This window comes from Oncorhynchus nerka, linkage group LG11 (genome assembly GCF_034236695.1).
Source record: "Oncorhynchus nerka isolate Pitt River linkage group LG11, Oner_Uvic_2.0, whole genome shotgun sequence".
Taxonomy (NCBI): domain Eukaryota; kingdom Metazoa; phylum Chordata; class Actinopteri; order Salmoniformes; family Salmonidae; genus Oncorhynchus; species Oncorhynchus nerka.
In genome coordinates this window covers 35,674,420-35,692,606 of record NC_088406.1, presented here as the reverse complement: position 1 = coordinate 35,692,606, position 18,187 = coordinate 35,674,420, and the positions used below count along the sequence as shown (strand labels likewise).

The 18,187-nt window shown below is 43.1% G+C and overlaps 1 protein-coding gene across 3 annotated transcripts in view; it reads right to left on the bottom strand.

Moving 5' to 3' along the window:
• The window catches only part of LOC115136772 (uncharacterized), a 99,148-nt gene that overhangs the window by 39,330 nt on the left and 41,631 nt on the right, over positions 1 to 18,187 (bottom strand). For all 3 annotated transcript variants that reach the window (XM_029672536.2, XM_029672535.2, XM_029672537.2), the window contains exons 3-6: positions 12,073 to 12,257; positions 7,164 to 7,278; positions 4,964 to 5,081; positions 4,565 to 4,716 (exon numbers count right to left, since the gene is read on the bottom strand). In XM_029672536.2, the coding sequence (XP_029528396.2) occupies positions 4,565 to 4,716; positions 4,964 to 5,081; positions 7,164 to 7,278; positions 12,073 to 12,257 (570 nt within the window). The remainder of the gene's footprint in view (positions 1 to 4,564; positions 4,717 to 4,963; positions 5,082 to 7,163; positions 7,279 to 12,072; positions 12,258 to 18,187) is intronic.

Genomic DNA, 18,187 nt, shown 5'->3' with positions numbered 1-18,187 from the left:
ATGATACAAACCCCCACAAAATTTAAATTCCAGGTTGTAACAAAATAGGACAAATTCCAAGGGGGGTGAATACTTTCGCAAGTCACTGTATAGCTTGGGAAAACGTTGAGTAGTTGCATCTGTCCATGAAAATGACATCCACCAGAAAGTGCTGGTTTTCAACACCTGCAATGAAATATAAGGAACAACTTTAATTATGTTTTAACCTAAAATAATATTGTGACAAAATAAGTGTTATTTAAATTAAGTGTAAGCACAATATAGATACTGCGATAGTTAGCTAGATGGAGAGGCAGACGGCTGTTGACATTATGCATCGCTATATTTCACCACGATAGCTTGTGGTTTGGAATATCACAATTTGCATGTGGACAATTAACATTGCAGAATGTAAATGTAGTCTATTGCAACGGTATATTAATAGACTGTCAAGTTAAGTTAACTCACCAATGACAATGTTAGAACGCTGCCATCCCTTGCATCTGTTGTTTCGTCAACAACCACCATAAACCTCTTCCCGCGGATCTTCAGTAGAACGGCAGTCATATGTTGGTCGAACACACGGGGCAGGTGAGTTTGACGGAGGCTGCTCTCATTTTCTGGTAACTCCCCTCCCTGTTTGCAAGGCTTCACTAGAAACGGCCATAGCTTTCTTAGCTTTTCTAAGGGGATGTCAGACTCGGCGCACACAGCCACAAAGCCCTGAATAAATTATCGTATTGAATCTGCTGATGCGCTTGCACTAGTAATTGTCGTTTGAAAAGGCATGCTCTGGCTAACAGGCTGACCACACCGCTTGCGTCGCATGCGTTGCAAAATAAATTTAGAAATTATGTTATTCAATTATTGCACCCACACTGCTCGCACGTTTTATCTTCTCACATGACTTCCCAGAGAGAGGGGGGGAATAACTAATCTCACACACACACACACACACACACACACACACACACACACACACACACTGGTCTGACCCTCTTAAATCTCCTTTTTCTCTTGACTTTCTACTAGAGACTCTCACTCCTTTACAGAGCCTTTGCTATTTGTCCAGACACTTTACTTATTTAATTCATATGCTCTTTCAAAACAACAGTGTTACAGAGTTGCAAAATAAATGTAGAAATCTATATTATTCAATTATTGCACCCACACTACTCGTGCGCACCAACGAACGTCTGCGTTGCCAAGTCAGTTCTATTTCTGACGCAGATCGCACTGCAAGTCCTGCCTCTCCCATCTCCTCATTGGTTTATAGAAGCAGGTGCCATCTCCTCATTGGTTATACCCACGTGGGTGACTGAAAGACAAATGAGGTCAGTGGCGGTAATGCACCTAATTTATGAAAGTTGCCAATCGCAATATAAAGTCAAGAGAAGAAAAGGCCTGGAAGGAGGAGAGATGACTAGAAACGACTCGGTTTACCGTTTTATGTGTGGATTAATTGGTGGAGTAAAGGACCTTGTGCATTTCAGGTAAAATAACCAACTCAATGTTTATATCCCAGGACAAATTAGCTAGCAACAAGCAAGCTAGGTAGCTAAAATTGCCATAAATGTAAAATGCTTTTCGACCTGTCCTCAGATTAATATAATTGGTTCAGAGTTTGTTTTGATAATTTAACCTGCGTGTCGTGATCACTTTTGGTGTGGGTTGACAAAATAAATATATGCACGATGGCGCACGCGCGTAGCTGGTTTGGTTCCGTGTAACACGGTGCTTTTCCCTGTTCTTCACATGGGCTTCAGACTTTAAAAGGCTGTCACACTTATTTTTACGGGTCCAATCAATAGTATGTTGACAGAATTTGCAAAACAGCTTATCGCCTGACTCATAATAGTCCATTGGGTATTGCTCTGCTCTGAATTTAGGGGTTAGGGTCGATTTGTTTTGTTTTTTTGACGAATTGGTGCCTCTTCGACATGTTTCTCAAAGTGACAGCCAAGTTGAGGTGACGTAAGGTTCCTACGCATGATCGATCAACCCCCTCCCCCCCAATACACCCCAATCGAAAATTACTCGTCTGTAATTTTACAATTATGAAATCATTTAAGTTACTACAATAATCAGCCAAATTATGGAAAATTCTGCAATATTCCAAGTTTTACAGTTGATTGCATTTTTATTACCAAATTCTGTGATTTCGTTCGCATTATCCTAATCGAGGAAATCATAGGGCCCTACAGTTTGAGTGTTTGTTGCAGCTTGTTCCAGTCGCTAGCTGCAGCGAACTGAAAAGAGGAGCGACCCATGGATGTGTGTGCTTTGGGGATCTATAACAGAATGTGACTGGCAGAACAGGTGTTTTAAGTGGAGGATGTGGTCTGCAGTAGATATCTCAGATAGGGGGAAGTGAGGCCTAAGAAGGTTTTATAAATAAGCATCAACCAGTGGGTCTTGCGACAGGTATACAGAGATGACCAGTTTACAGAGGAGTATAGAGTGCAGTGATGTGTCCTATAAGGATCATTGGTCTCTGTATATATCAATGATGTTGCTCTTGCTGCGGGCGATTCCCTGATCCACCTCTACTCAGACGACACCATTCTATATACTTTCGGCCCGTCATTGGACACTGTGCTATCTAACCTCCAAACGAGCTTCAATGCCATACAACACTCCTTCCGTGGCCTCCAACTGCTCTTAAATGCTAGTAAAACCAAATGCATGCTTTTCAACCGATCGCTGCCTGCACCCGCATGCCCGACTAGCATCACCACACTGGATGGTTCCGACCTTGAATATGTGGACACCTATAAGTACCTAGGTGTCTGGCTAGACTGCAAACTCTCCTTCCAGACCCATATCAAACATCTCCAATCGAAAATCAAATCAAGAGTCGGCTTTCTATTACGCAACAAAGCCTCCTTCACTCACGCTGCCAAGCTTACCCTAGTAAAACTGACTATCCTACCGATCCTCGACTTCGGCGATGTCATCTACAAAATTGCTTCCAACACTCTACTCAGCAAACTGGATGCAGTTTATCACAGTGCCATCCGTTTTGTCACTAAAGCACCTTATACTACCCACCACTGCGACTTGTATGCTCTTGTCGGCTGGCCCTCGCTACATATTCATCGCCAGACCCACTGGCTCCAGGTCATCTACAAGGCCATGCTAGGTAAAGCTCCGCCTTATCTCAGTTCACTGGTCACGATGGCAACACCCATCCGTAGCACGCGCTCCAGCAGGTGTATCTCACTGATCATCCCTAAAGCCAACACCTCATTCGGCCGCCTTTCGTTCCAGTACTCTGCTGCCTGTGACTGGAACGAATTGCAAAAATCGCTGAAGTTGGAGACTTTTATCTCCCTCACCAACTTCAAACATCTGCTATCTGAGCAGCTAACCGATCGCTGCAGCTGTACATAATCTATTGGTAAACAGCCCACCCATTTTCACCTACCTCATCCCCACAGTTTTTATTTATTTACTTTTCTGCTCTTTTGCACACCAATATCTCTACCTGTACATGATCATCTGATCATTTATCACTCCAGTGTTAATCTGCAATATTGTAATTATTCGCCTACCTCATGCCTTTTGCACACATTGTATATAGACTCCCCTTTATTTCTACTGTGTTATTGACTTGTTAATTGTTTACTCCATGTGTAACTCTGTGTTGTCTGCTCACACTGCTATGCTTTATCTTGGCCAGGTCGCAGTTGCAAATGAGAACTTGTTCTCAACTAGCCTACCTGGTTAAATAAAGGTGAAATAAAAAAATAAAAAAAAGTGGCAAATCTGATGGCCGAATGGTGAAGAACATCTAGCCGCTCGAGTGCACCTTTACCTGCCAATCTATAAATTATGTCTCTGTAATCTAGCATGGGTAGGATGGTCATCTGAATCAGGGTTAGTTTGGCAGCTGGGGTGAAAGAGGAGCGATTACGATAGAGGAAACCAAGTCTAGATTTAACCTTAGCCTGCAGCTTTCATATGTGCTGAGAGGTGGAGGAGGGAGACGAGAGGAGAGGGAGCGGGGATGGGGAAGCTGCTGGCTGTGTGTTCTACAAGCAGTGCTCGCTTGCATCAGAACAGCCTGGTATTGTTGTGAGGACAGCTTTTTTTTTTTGGGGGGTCCTCTGTCTGTTTTGCAAGTCAGTCATTAATTAATGTGTATTCAATTAAAGTAAATATCATTAGTCATCTCTTGATGAGTGAAGGAAACAACATGCAGCTCTTACAGCAGAGCATGGAGCACACGTCCCCTTTTACGGGGAGCGTCTGTTACTGTATCTGTGTTATTCATCGTGTCCAACCCTGAAAAATTACCTTTGACAACAAACAAGAGAAACAAAAAAGGGCAAATTGCTGCACACTGTGCTCCCATTGACAAGTAGGCATATCGTTGCATATTAGTGCACACTGTATTCCTAAAAACAAACAGGGTGAAACACTCACTCTCTAATGATATCACAGATATCTAATGTTGCCAAAACCACAACAATTTTAACCTTTGGTGCCAATACTGTGTTTATGTTACTCTTTTCTCCTCTGGTGTCTGGAATGTGTGCAAATGGAGGGCCTGAAGGGTTTAACCAAGGCCGTACTTTCTCACCTTGTATCCAGACATGAACGTCCTGACCGCGTGGACCGATGTCATTGGACACCTCACACCTGTACAGTCCAGAGTCATTTCTCTCCAGAGGACGAGTGAAAGTAAAAGTGTTGTTCACTATATCCACACCGTCAGGCATCGGTCCATCCAACCTGTTAAGAAAGGAGATCATATATAAACACAGGGATACACAAACATTGCTGGATATTACTAGCCAGCAATGATCACAGTAGTGGTACGTCCGAAATGACACCCTATTCTCATTATAGTGCACTACTATGTGCCCTGGTCAAAAGTAGCAAACTACATAGGGAATGGGGTGCTATTTGTGACGGGGACAGTGTATGGCATGTTGTGGGGTGTAGTGGGTGGGTAAGCTGCTAGCTAGAGGACCCTGACCTGGTCCAGGAGAAGTGGTGGGCAGGTGGGTTGGCTTTGGCTCCACAGTCTAGCTTCACATTGTCCTGACCAACAAACCAGTTCTGGTCATATCCTACCACCGTCACCTCAGGAGCAACTGGAAAAGAAGCACAATCTTATTATAATTATTATTTGTTACTTAGCTACTTTGTAATAAAGTAGACTAGGGTACATACCATGTAGGCCTATTGTATAAGATACACTATGATCAGGATCCTTTAATAACACAACTGACCAAGAATATTTGTTCTATACAGAACAAGAGATTCATAAAAAAAAAAAAATAATAATAATAAAGCATTGTACACAATGGCCAATGTGCTCCCTTGTAGTACAGCGATGACAAATGAGCTTTCGCCCCAGGGGGAAAAGCAAGCAATATAAGAACAAAAAAACTGATAATCAAAATGAAAAAGCAGAGGCAAAGGATTCTACAGCACAGGGGTTGAGAGAGAGAGAGAGAGAGAGAGAGAGAGAGAGAGAGAGAGAGAGAGAGAGAGAGAGAGAGAGAGAGAGAGAGAGAGAGAGAGAGAGAGAGAGAGAGAGAGAGAGAGAGAGAGAGAGAGAGATGTAGGGCTACATCAGACAGGCCAGAGTGAGGAGATAATAATCAATCCACTCTCTCCAGCAGCTCACCACCAGAAACAAACAGAACAGAGAGAAGCCTACCAGAGGTATTACAGATGCCACTGACTGTACTGTAATACATGTAGTAAACAGTGACTCTGGTATCCAATTTCCCCCTTTTGACTTTTGAAGAGTGAGCAGGCAGAATGTATTACAGTACAAAGCCGGGCAGTGAACAAGACGTTATGAATGCGTCATGTCGACCTTTGCACTTTGTTTGTGGAGAAATTGTGCTTCTTTGGCACTTAAAATCCCCTGCCTCTGCATTTGACATGATTTATTGAGTTCCAAAGCCTTTCTCTTCCTGTATTAACCTCGCCTTTCTGCATCTCCACCCTTCTGCACCCACCTCCCCCCACCTCTCTTCCCCCTGCTGCTGCTGCTGAGGCTTGATCAATATTTCATAAAACACCTTCATTAACCTGCACTCACATAGTCCAAACAGATACTATACACTATTCATCAGTTCAGGTTGCCAAGGAAGCATGCATCAATGATTATAAAATTAAGATTACTCTTTAATGGCCCTTTTATGAGGAAACGAGGGAAGATGGGGAGTCGGTCTGGTCTCTGAGCATACTGCACTGTAAAACAGGCTATCGACATGACAGATTATAGATCAGATACAGACAGCAGCCCTTCACTGATACATGTGGCAGTTGTCTAATAAATCTTTATGTAGTCAGAGAGCGCATGCTGAAATATGAGCAGGAGCTGTATCTGAGACAAGACAAACCATCTACCATAAAGCCCACCTATCAGCACAGCAACCCCTCTCAAACAGAACACAAAGATAGCGAGCTACCCCTCTCCTTGTCATAGTGGCACACAGCTCTATATACAGTGCATTCAGAAAGAATTCAGACCCCTTGACTTTTTCCACATTTTGATACGTTACAGCCCTGTTCTAAAAATGTTTTATTTTTAAACTCTCATCGACACACAATACCCCATAATGACAAGGGAAAAACACGTTCAGACCTCATGGCTTGGTTTTTGCTCTGACATGCACTATGAACTGTGGGACCTTATATAGACAGGTGTGTGCCTTTCCAAATCATGTCCAGTCAATTGAACTTACCACAGGTGAACTCCAATTAAGTTGTAGAAACATATCAAGGATGATCAACGGAAACAAGATGCACCTGAGCTCACTTTCGAGTCTCATTGCAAAGGGTCTGGTAATACTTACGTAAATAAGGTAGTTCTGTTTTTGATTTTTAATACATTTGCTAAAATTTCTAAAAACATGTTTTCACTTTGTCATTATGGGGTATTGTGTGTAGATTGATGAGGAACATTTTTTAATCAATTTTAGAATAAGGCTGTAACGGTAACGAAATGTGGAAAAAGTCAAGGGGTCTGAATACTTTCCGAATGCACTGTACTAATCACGTAAAAGATTATCTAATTGTTCCATTTCAATGACCCTACTGCTCTGCTGCCCTGTCCGCCTGGTCCCCCCAAACACCGTCATTGTAAATACAAATTTGTTCTCAACTGACTTGCCTAGTTAAATAAAGGCTAAATAAAAGAAATGTAAAACACTCACACTGCACATTGAGCACGTAGGGTATCCTGAACTCAGTCTGCAGGGCCGGGTGGCGCACCACGCAGGTGAGCGTGTGGCCCTGGGAGTGTCTCCGTGGCTCCAACACGTAGCGCACCTGGGTGGTGGAGCATGTTTAAAGAGTGTTTGTGTGAGCTTTGCATGCCTGCTTCATGATCTATATACAGTACCAGTCAAAAGTTTGGGCACACTTACTCATTCAAGGGTTTTTCTTTATTTTCACTATTTTCTACATTGTAGAATAATAGTGAAGACACTATGAAATAATACATATGGAATCATGTAGTAACCAAAAAAGTGTTAAACAAATCAAAATATATTTTAGATTCTTCAAAGTCACCAGGGAAGCACCATCACACCTCCTCCTCCATGTTCCATGGTGGGAATCACACAAGGGGAGATCATCCGTTCACCTACTCTGCGTCTCAGAAAGACATGGCGATTGGGACCAAAAATCTAAAATTTGGACTCTTCAGACCAATGGACAGATTTCCACTGGTCTAATGTCCATTGCTTGTGTTTCTTGGCCCAAGCAAGTCTCCTCTTCATATTGGTGTCCTTTATTAGTGGTTTCTTTGTAGCAATTTGACCATGAAGGCCTGACTTATGCAGTCTCCTCTGAACAGTTGATGTTGAGATGTGGGGCGGCAGGGTAGCCTAATGGTTAGAGCGTTGGACTAGTAACCGGAAGGTTGCAAGTTCAAACCCCCGAGCTGTCGTTCTGCCTCTGAACAGGCAGTTAACCCACTGTTCCTAGGCCGTCATTGAAAATAAGAATTTGTTCTTAACTGACTTGCCTAGTTAAATAAAGGTAAAAAAAATGTGTATTTTACTTGAGCATTTATTTTGACTCCAATTTCTTTGGCTGGTAACTCATGAACCTCTGCAGCAGAGGTAACTCTGGATCTTCCTTTCCTGTGGCGGTCCTCATGAGAGCCAATTTCATCATAGAGCTTGATGGTTTTTGCGACGGCACTTGAAACTTTTAAAGTTCTTGAAATGTTCTGCATTGACTGACCTTCATGTCTTTACCCTTGTGTTGTCTTAAGGGTCTTAAGAGAAAACCCCTTAAATGATAATTTTTCAACTTAAAAGTTGATGATGTTTCCTAGAGTGTTTTGTCCAGGTGGAACAAGAGAACAATGATTTAGAAGAGGAGGAGGTATCTAAAGAAGAAGATGGGGAAGAATACAACCCAGAGCACGATGCATCATCTTCAGAAGAAGAAAAATCCCCCAAGCTGAAAGAGAAACATTTTTGTCAAAGAACAGCAAAATAACATGGTCCTTGTCACCATATGACAACCAGGGCAGGATAGCGGCACAACATGTCATAAGAATGACCCCAAGGCCCACAAGACATGCAGTTGCCCATGCCCAGGACATCGCCTCAACATTCTACATGTTCATCACACCAGCCATTGAAAAATTCATCCTGGAGACAACTGGAAAAGGATGGATGAGATTGACCTGCGTGCCTACATAGGGCTGCTAATCTTGGCGGGTGTGCATAGGTCCCAAGGCTACATGTAGTCTCTGGGATGCAGAGACTGGTTCCATTCAGAGGTAAAACATTTTTTCATATCTGCTATGTAAGTGATTTTCACTGTTAATTGTATTATGTATTGCTGTAATATCATTTATTTATGTGATTGCTTTCTGTGACACTGACACTAATTACTGATAGTAATCTCTTTTGTCAAAAGGTTGCTGTCTTTTCCGGCAGTATATGCCCAGAAATCCAGCAAAGTATGGCATCAAGATATGGGTGGCCTGTGATGCACAATCCAGCTACCCTTGGGAGACGCAAGTCTACACAGGGAAGCTGACCAGTGGAGGCCCGGAGAAGAACCAGGGGATGCGGGTTGTGCTTGATGTGACAGATGAACTGAGGGGGCACAATGTCACGTGTAACAATTTCTTCACCTCTTATGAGCTCAGCCAGCAGCTCCTGAAGGGGAAGATCACGATGGTTGGCACAGTTAGAAAGAAAGATCATTTTCACAATAAAGATTGCATAATGGATAATTGCGTTTGCGGTCACTTTTGATAATGGTGTTTTCCGCTAATGAAACATTTGCGCTTATAGCCTTCTATAATGTGCGCATTGCTGAGCTTATAATGTGAAGAAATAAGCCTAATAGTTTATCAACATTTTAAGCTAAACATTCTGATCTGTTGCGTCAGCCACACTGCATAAAAAAGTTTTGGGGATGCTATTCATTTGGGATCTATCGCATCCCACTGTCCCAGACTATGTATGGAATATTTATTTCTCGCACAGAATAGAATAGGTCGACTTTTGTATTATGGGGGAGAGTAGACAGACATAGGCTAGTGCTTTAGCTGTTTGTTAGGCCTACTCATCTTGTGGACACTTCTTCCAATATCTTCAATATGCACCTTGGAATTGGATACGGAAGCAAGCAGATGCGTCCTACCCATGTGAGAGACGCAAACTCGGTCTCAACCTTTAAGTCTTTACTGAAGACTCATCTCTTCAGTGGGTCATATGATTGAGTGTAGTCTGGCCCAGGAGTGTGAAGGTGAACAGAAAGGCTCTGGAGCAACGAACCGCCCTTGCCTGGCCGGTTCCCCTCTTTCCACTGGGATTCTCTGCCTCTAACCCTATTACAGGGGCTGAGTCACTGGCTTACTGGTGCTCTTTCATGCCGTCCCTAGGAGGGGTGCGTCACTTGAGTGGGTTGAGTCACTGATGTGATCTTCCTGTCTGGGTTGACGCCCCCCCCTTGGGTTGTGCCGTGGCGGAGATCTTTGTGGGCTATATTCGGCCTTGTCTCAGGATGGTAAGTTGGTGGTTGAAGATATCCCTCTAGTGGTGTGGGGCTGTGGTTTGGCAAAGTGGGTGGGGTTATATCCTTCCTGTTTGGCCCTGTCCGGGGGTGTCATCGGATGGGGCCCACAAGTGTCTCCTGACCCCTCCTGTCTCGGCCTCCAGTATTTATGCTGCAGTAGTTCATGTGTCAGGGGGCTAGGGTCAGTTTGTGATATCTGGTGTACTTATCCTGTCCTATCCGGTGTCCTGTGTGAATTTAAGTATGCTCTCTCTAATTCTCTCTTTCTTTCTCTCTCTCGGAGGACCTGAGCCCTAGGACCATGCCTCAGGACTACCTGACATGATGACTCCTTGCTGTCCCCAGTCCACCTGGCCGTGCTGCTGCTCCAGTTTCAACTGTTCTGCCTGTGATTATTATTATTTGACAATGCTGGTCATTTATGAACATTTGAACATCTTGGCCATGTTCTGTTATAATCTCCACCCGGCACAGCCAGAAGAGGACTGGCCACCCCACATAGCCTGGCTCCTCCCTAGGTTTCTTCCTAGGTTTTGGCCTTTCTAGGGAGTTTTTCCTAGCCACCGTGCTTCTACACCTGCATTGCTTGCTGTTTGGGGTTTTAGGCTGGGTTTCTGTACAGCACTTTGAGATATCAGCTGATGTACGATGGGCTATATAAATAAATTGGATTTTGATTGGATGTGTCTGTCTTCACTTGTAGCCTGTGAGAAAGACCCGATCAAGTGACGGAGAGCTGTGTGAGTGATAGACGCTTTGGATTGCGCAGCACACTCAGGGAGAAAGGCACAACGCAGCACTCCGGGCCGCAAAAGGCATTAATTATTTTAGGGTGCATTACGGCAACAAAGGGGATGCTGCCCTGAAATTCGAGGCATTATCAAGTGTTTGTCAAATTATGAATGAGAGACTATTGGAGTGTGTACAGCCTGCGCAAAAAAAAACAAAGTAGAGCTCATGCCTTTCAAGCAACGTTTTTCAAATCACCATTGGTCTCATCATGCAGTTTTACAATGTATAAAAAATCTACACATATAGCCCAACCTTCGTAGAATAACTAAAGTTACATGAATAACTCTAAATTAAGCATATAGGAGTACCTTGGTTAACGGCTTAACACAGAATAGCCGCACGAGCACACTCCCTCAAATCACTTGGAAAAAATATTTCTATCAATTGTATTCTTCATACTATAAAATAATGCCACGGAATTATAAGCAAATCTTGTCTGCTAAATGAACTAGTGTAGCCCACAGCCATTTGGCATAGCCACATCAGGACAACTCAGAGTATGCTATTCTTTTCTTCTGAAATAGACTACATTTTCTTCATATCATGCTTCTTTAGACCTGTCTAAAATAAATAATGGATTTATTGTGAAGGTGTGTGCTATACTACATGGATTTATTAGACTTTTAAAAATGGCTTGTAGGCGTGGAAGCCAGGAGAAGCTAAATGTGTTTATGTTAATTAACGCTCAATTACCGTGAGGCCGACAGTTATTTGCTTGACAATCACTGACTGAGAATTTCGTGACCGTCACAGCCCTAGTCACAACACAACTGATTGGCTCAAACACATTAAGAAGGAAAGAAATTCCACAAATTAACTTTTCACAAGGAACACCTGTTTATTGAAATGCATTCCAGATGACTACCTTGTGAATCTGGTTGAGAGAATGCCAAGAGTGTGCAAAGCTGTCATCAAGGCAAAGGGTGGCTACTTTGAAGAATCTTAACACTTTTTTGGTTACTACATGATTCCATAAGTGTTATTTCATAGTTATGTCTTCACTATTATTCTACAATGTAGCAAAAACTCTGGAAAGAGTAGGTTTGTCCAAACCTTTGACTGGTACTGTACATACACCCCATGAGGAGGTTGATTGTGTGTGAGACCATGCCTGTGTCCCAAATGGCACCCTATTCCCTTTATATTTTGCACTACTTTTGACCAGGGCAAAACTGACAAAAACTGGCCTTCGTCAAAAGTAGTGCACTATGTAGGGAATAAGTTGCCGTTTGAAACACGGTACTGTGGTGTAATGTCAAAGCAGTAGCTCTGTTCTGTTTATACCTGCGTGGTGGAGGTGCCGTTGGGCTCATCCTGCGTCTGGACCTCAGAGCGGCCAAACAGCTCAGTCTCCCAGGACACCTCAGCTGCAGGCCGGCCGCGCTCTGCTATGCAGGTGGCCGCCACTGATTCATTACCACCATCCACCAGGGCCGTAGAGCCGGCGGAGACGTAGACCTTGGGCTCCACTAGGGGAGAGAGAGATAAAGATTATAAAACTATCATGTTCCCAATGAGGCAATTCATTTAGCGGCATAGAAAATATACTGTACATACAGACAAAAAACATTGAGAGAGAGAGAAAGAGAGAGATGCAGTGGGAGAGAGAGGAAAAGGGGCTCGCGGGGAGATGACAAAACAGAATAGATTACAAAATGAGTATTGATATTTTGTATATGGAAGATGAATAAATAATGTGCATCATAAAACAGGGACGGGGATATGGACAGAGAGGAGGAAGTGGCCACGGGACACTCATACACTCTGCTGCCAGACACAGTAGATTGATTTCCTGCATTTCACAGATATCTATTAAAAATTGATGAGCCAAGCAATCTGATACTATAGGAGCACTTTGGAGGGAACTCAACTCTTTTTATTGTTATTGTGCTGGAGATGAAGATGTCTGTGAGAGATGTTTCTGTGTTTATGAAAGGAAAATTACTGTGCAGCATCGACCAAGACATTTATATTAGAGTGACTTTTGGAGCATCTCCATGAAGCTGTTTGAATTATATTCCCTTCCTCCTAAACCAAAACAATGGATTTTGTGTTGTAAATGCTGTACTTTCAAACTGCTCCTACTACTCATGGCTTGCTAATACGGTTCATAATGACTTAGAAAAACAGTTTAACACAGAGCAATGTCAGACATAATACTCCGTGCTGTTGTGTGTGTCTGTGTTTCATTGTGTGGTGTCCAGTCCTGAACTGGGGAGTTGGGTTGCTGTTAATGTGTGCTGCTATTCAGTGCTTTAGAGCTAGGGTTATGTTACACCGGCTTCCTGTGAGGATGCTGAGTTACTGTGGGTTGAGACATCAGTCGTGACACAGATTTCTCTCAATAGAGAAGCATAAACAGATCCATGTGAACGGACAGTGACCGCTGTAACATAACACTCTACCTGTTTCACAGACCACCACTCTCACTGTTCTAGTGCACCGACAGACATAATACTAAAGATAAAAATCATTCATATTTATCCCGAGAGTCCAAGGAAATACCGCAAAGAAATACCGCAAAAATCAGAAGTGCCCATTTAAAGGGTTTAAAAACAAGATATGGTCACTATGCCAAGGATCTCCTCAAATAAGAAACTGATATTTAGTAACTATCTTTGATCAGCAATGACATTGTAGTGAATTGCAAAACAGGCCGTCCATAAATTCAGAGCGTTATCATGTTCCTCGATTTTTTTTCACAGAGCACACCCAGAGTACAGCGTTGTTGAATCATACAAACTTTGTGACAGTAGTCAAAAAAAGTCAAATGACCAAAGTTGCTAAACTTGCTAGATAACCTCCTTTTAACGAATGACGGAAAATCTCCTATATTTGGCAAAATCTAGTTGATGATTATACAGATAGCAGATCCGCTCATGAATAACGGGGAGATGAAGAGTGGAAATATTTTCAATATCAAGGTACGTATCTTAACAGGGACCAACTCTTGTTCTAAAATATCGATATCTACTCTCATATCGTTTGTTGATAACACATTCCCTACCGAAGCGCTCACTTGGCTAGCAAGTACGAGACTGCGCAGAGAAGAGGGGGAAACATTATAGCGGTATTTTGACATGCATAGGAGAAAGAAGTGCTTTGATATTGCAACCTACAGAATAAAGTTATGAATTTTCATGCGAGACAGGAGTCAGGATTTCTCCGTAGGATTGGGACTGGATAGGAAAATAGCTTAGGCTCTAGGACAGGACAAGATAGAAATTTCCCTCATGCCTCTGAATTGTTAACAGGCTTCATGTCTGTGACAGAGATGCCTATGTAGTGAATTGTGCCTAGGCCTACTAAATTTGTGACTGTCTGAAGAGTCACAATGACTGCTCAAAGAGACACAAATTATTTTATAGGATATACTGTAGGCGCTTCCTATAGGGTTTATTAACTGCGTTCGCGTCTGCAGTCCAGCAATGCCAATTATGCGTGTGCTTTGAATTTATGGCAACTTTGTGTGAAGTAAATATGCTAGGCTAAAGGCTTTCATGCGTCAACCTGTTTGGATAATGTGCAATTCCATTTTTTTGCTAATCTGATGCTGTGCATGTTGTGTATTTTGTGGAATTTCATTAGCACAATTCCACAGTTTCAGGAGAGGGAGAGAGGCTAGAAAGCACTACTCCACTTCACAAATTGGCTCTAGTGTTTAGATCTATGATTCAAGGAGCTGTCAGGCTGCCTTTCTTTTCCATCATTACTCATCTGAATCTCTTGCCTGGCTACCCAGATTCCTTGCTCCGGCCAACCGCTACGCCACACCCAATGATGTTAGTTTGTTCTCTGCAAGGAGTCTGGATCTGAGTACCTCCCCGACCTTTCACCGAACGCAAACACGTTTGGGACAGTCTGATTGGTCCAGAAACCAATGGGTTGGGCCAGAGCCAGAACACACGTGGGTAAAGCAGTGGTTTGAAAATTTGGCATTGGCTTTGATACTCCGATTGGTTAGAGACAACTTTATTTTGTACAACGCCCCTCCTGCCCCATGTCACCACAAACAACTTCAATGACGGTAGTCTCAGACTAAAGTTTGTAGCGAATGACAGAGCAGCAGAAACATTTAGTGTCAGTTGTCAGGCTACTGAATCTCCCCTACCCTGCTCTCTTTCTTTGCCATGTCCATTTCTCCTTCCCCCTCTCTTTCTCTCTGTCCATGGTCTCCTTCTCTCCTTGCAGAGGGCACGGCACTAACAGCTGCTGGACTTCATTTCACAGTGACAGTGTGGCATGTGGGGCACACATACAGATCCTCCAGACAAGGCCATCGCCCCCAGACATCTGCCGTACCCCTCCTCACAGTGGAACGACACCCCAGAGACTCCCTCTTCTAAAAATATACCTGTTTCCTACGCCCAAGCATCATGCAGCCATCTCAATCAACCTGCTCACATTGTGCCCCACACCCTCATCTAATTAACACTCCCCCTCCCCACCCCACTGACTGACCGCGCACAGTAGCTCTGTTGTGTTAAGGGGGCATCATGGCACCCCATAGACCATAGCCCACCCCCTTAACCCCTTCCCGCCAGTGTAACCAAATCAGGGGTACGTGCTAATTTGGAGAGGCTGTCAGGAGGGGGTGGTTCAGATCTATCTTGTTGAGTGCAGAGGGTAATGATTTTCCGTCAGACAGGCAGAGAGTGGGCATTAGGAGCCGTGTTGGCCCTGTCTCACCCACGCACTGCCCAGTTCCGCTATGCTCCCATGAACGCGTAGGGCTGGGCGGTATACCTTATTTTACGATATACTGGCGTCACGACTTCGGCCGAAGTTGATGCCTCTCCTTGTTCGGGTGGTGTTCGGCGGTCGACGTCACCGGTCTTCTAACCATCGCCGATCCATTTGTCATTTTTCCATTTGTTTTGTCTCATTTTTCCACACACCTGGTTTTCATTTCCCAATTACTGGTCATGTATTTAACCCTCTGTTTCCCCATGTCTTTGTGTGTGATTGTTATTTTGTTCAGGTCGGTATGTTCCGGCTGGTTTGTACCGGGTGCTGTTTATCACCCATGTTTTTGTGGCAACCGTTCTTTTAGCACTTTGTAAATGGTTTACTTTGTGCTGTCGAGTAAAGTGCGTTGTTTCACTCATCTCTGCTCTCCTGCGCCTGACTTTCTACACCAGTTACACCTACCAGCCTGACAACTGGTATTGATGCACGATCCAGTGTATAACATAGATTTTTATAGTTTACTTCGCTTCTTGAGTCATCTCTCTCCACTCTCTCTCCATGCCACTTTCCACACAGACCCAGCCCCGCCCCGTCACTCAAGGAGCGCATTTGTTGTTCCTGGAACACGAGACAGATACTTGCATTCAGTCTGAATGGTCAATGCAGCACATGCAACAAAGTTGAAGAAAACGATGCAGTTTTCACTTTGCTTCATAATATAAATCCACTAGCGTTATATAATTACACTATTAGTTTGTGTTTCTTACATATGCAAACAGCTAGATTGTATTTTCTAAGCAAGTTGGGCCGAAATCTTGTTAGCCACTAATGCTAATCGCTAGTTAGTTGTTTAGCTAGCTAATAAATGTAATGAGTCAGAGCAAACATAAGTAGTGATACAGGCTGATAATACCAGTGATGGTGTAGACCTAAATCAGCTTGTTGTTTGTGCAGCAAATGGTCCACCAACAGTGTGGTAAAGAAGGCTCCTTCTTCACCACCTGCTAACCATGTGTAACCATGTGTATGTGACCAATAACATTTGATTTGATTTTATAAATCAAAGAGGAATACGCAAAGCATGAATATTGTAATGAAACAGCAGTGAGCAGGTCTCGAACCCTCGACCTTCGAGCCCGAGGTCCGGCGCGCTATCGACTGTGCCGCAAAAGCATGCTCGTGTGGCAGAGTCGATTTCCGCGCTTATAAACACAGGTTCGTTACAATATGTTAGCTACATGAAGTAACCAAATCAGGGGGACGTGCAATTAAATGTTCTTTACATTGAGTTTACCACCCACTTTGGGCTGCATGGAGAAGCTAAGAGAAAACATTAAATGTAGGTTTCTACCCTGTCATGATAACTCCTCTCTGGCATTTTCGTTCATTATCATGTCAAACAACACTATTCAAAGTGCCCACTACTATATTATAACTATAGAATTAGAATAATCATTCTATTTTCATGATTTCAACAGTTCACTGAAAATTAAGGACTAGATTGTTTGCCAATATCGTGGAGCCCTACATGGAAGTGTGGAAATTATGTCAAATTAGTGCAGGAAATGCAGAAATTAAATGAAAATGCTGCAAATTATTTTTGGTTGAACTGAAGAGTAAAGGCTGACAAAGCCAGCCAATCAGGACTACAGTTCAACTGTAAGGCTAGTGGTCAAACCATGCAGTATCTCCACAGTTTTGACATATCAATCAGTACACTTAAAAATAATTACAATTATCACCAATCTCTGCATTTATGGGGCTCATTGGATGATCAAGTAAATCATAGAGAATGGATATTTTGATTATCTAATGAAACAACTTCTAACAATAAAACATACAAATTTAATTTGACCCTCAACAATTGAACAAGTCTTGCCATGGCACTGCACTGCTGCGATGTTATGTTCTTTTTAGTTTTTATGACTCAGCTGAAAAGAGAAGATGTTATTGCTCCACATCAAATGCATGTCATGGACAGTAAAACATGGCTATCAGTGAGTCATACAGAGAGATCTGTGCCTGAGTAGAAGACCGCTTATGGTTTGATGATACAATAACTCAGAAAGTTAAAGTGGGACTGGGCCAGACTGTGGAGTTTGCCGCAATGTCAGGCCTAGTATCATCACTTGACATCTCTCGTTTTCTCTTTTAAGTCTTAGCAGAAACTCAGTCTCTTAGAAAACTGCATAAGGTTTCTCACTTCCTTGTCAGCAATAACAATCCCAAACAAAAGGTCATTCTAATTCTCAGAGTTTCGGTGGTGGTGTATTATTCCTTTGCCATTGTTTACAGGTGGGGGCTTGAGGCTCAAGTAGCAAAGCTCCTCCTACCATTAAAATGTAACCCTTTGCCTTTTGTAAGGTTAGGAGGAAGGGGGTGGGAGAGAGAGGCAGAACGAGAAAGAGAGAATGGGGGGTGGGGGGGTTTCATTACCTGAATGTACACTGCACTGCTCTTATAAGATTCAAATCTGTCCCAGACTATTACATTCTTACAACCGTTGTTGAAAGGGAAACTATGAGATTTTTGTTTTTATATCAGTGATTATTCTCAGAAGAGGAGTGTACCCACTCACAGTGGTAAGAAATAAAACACCCCCAATAAACAACAACACAGAGTAAAGGAAGAGAGGTGGAAGCCAAGGTTGCGTCCCAAATGACCCTATTCCCCATGGCCCCTGGTCAAAAGCAGTGCACTAGAGAAGACC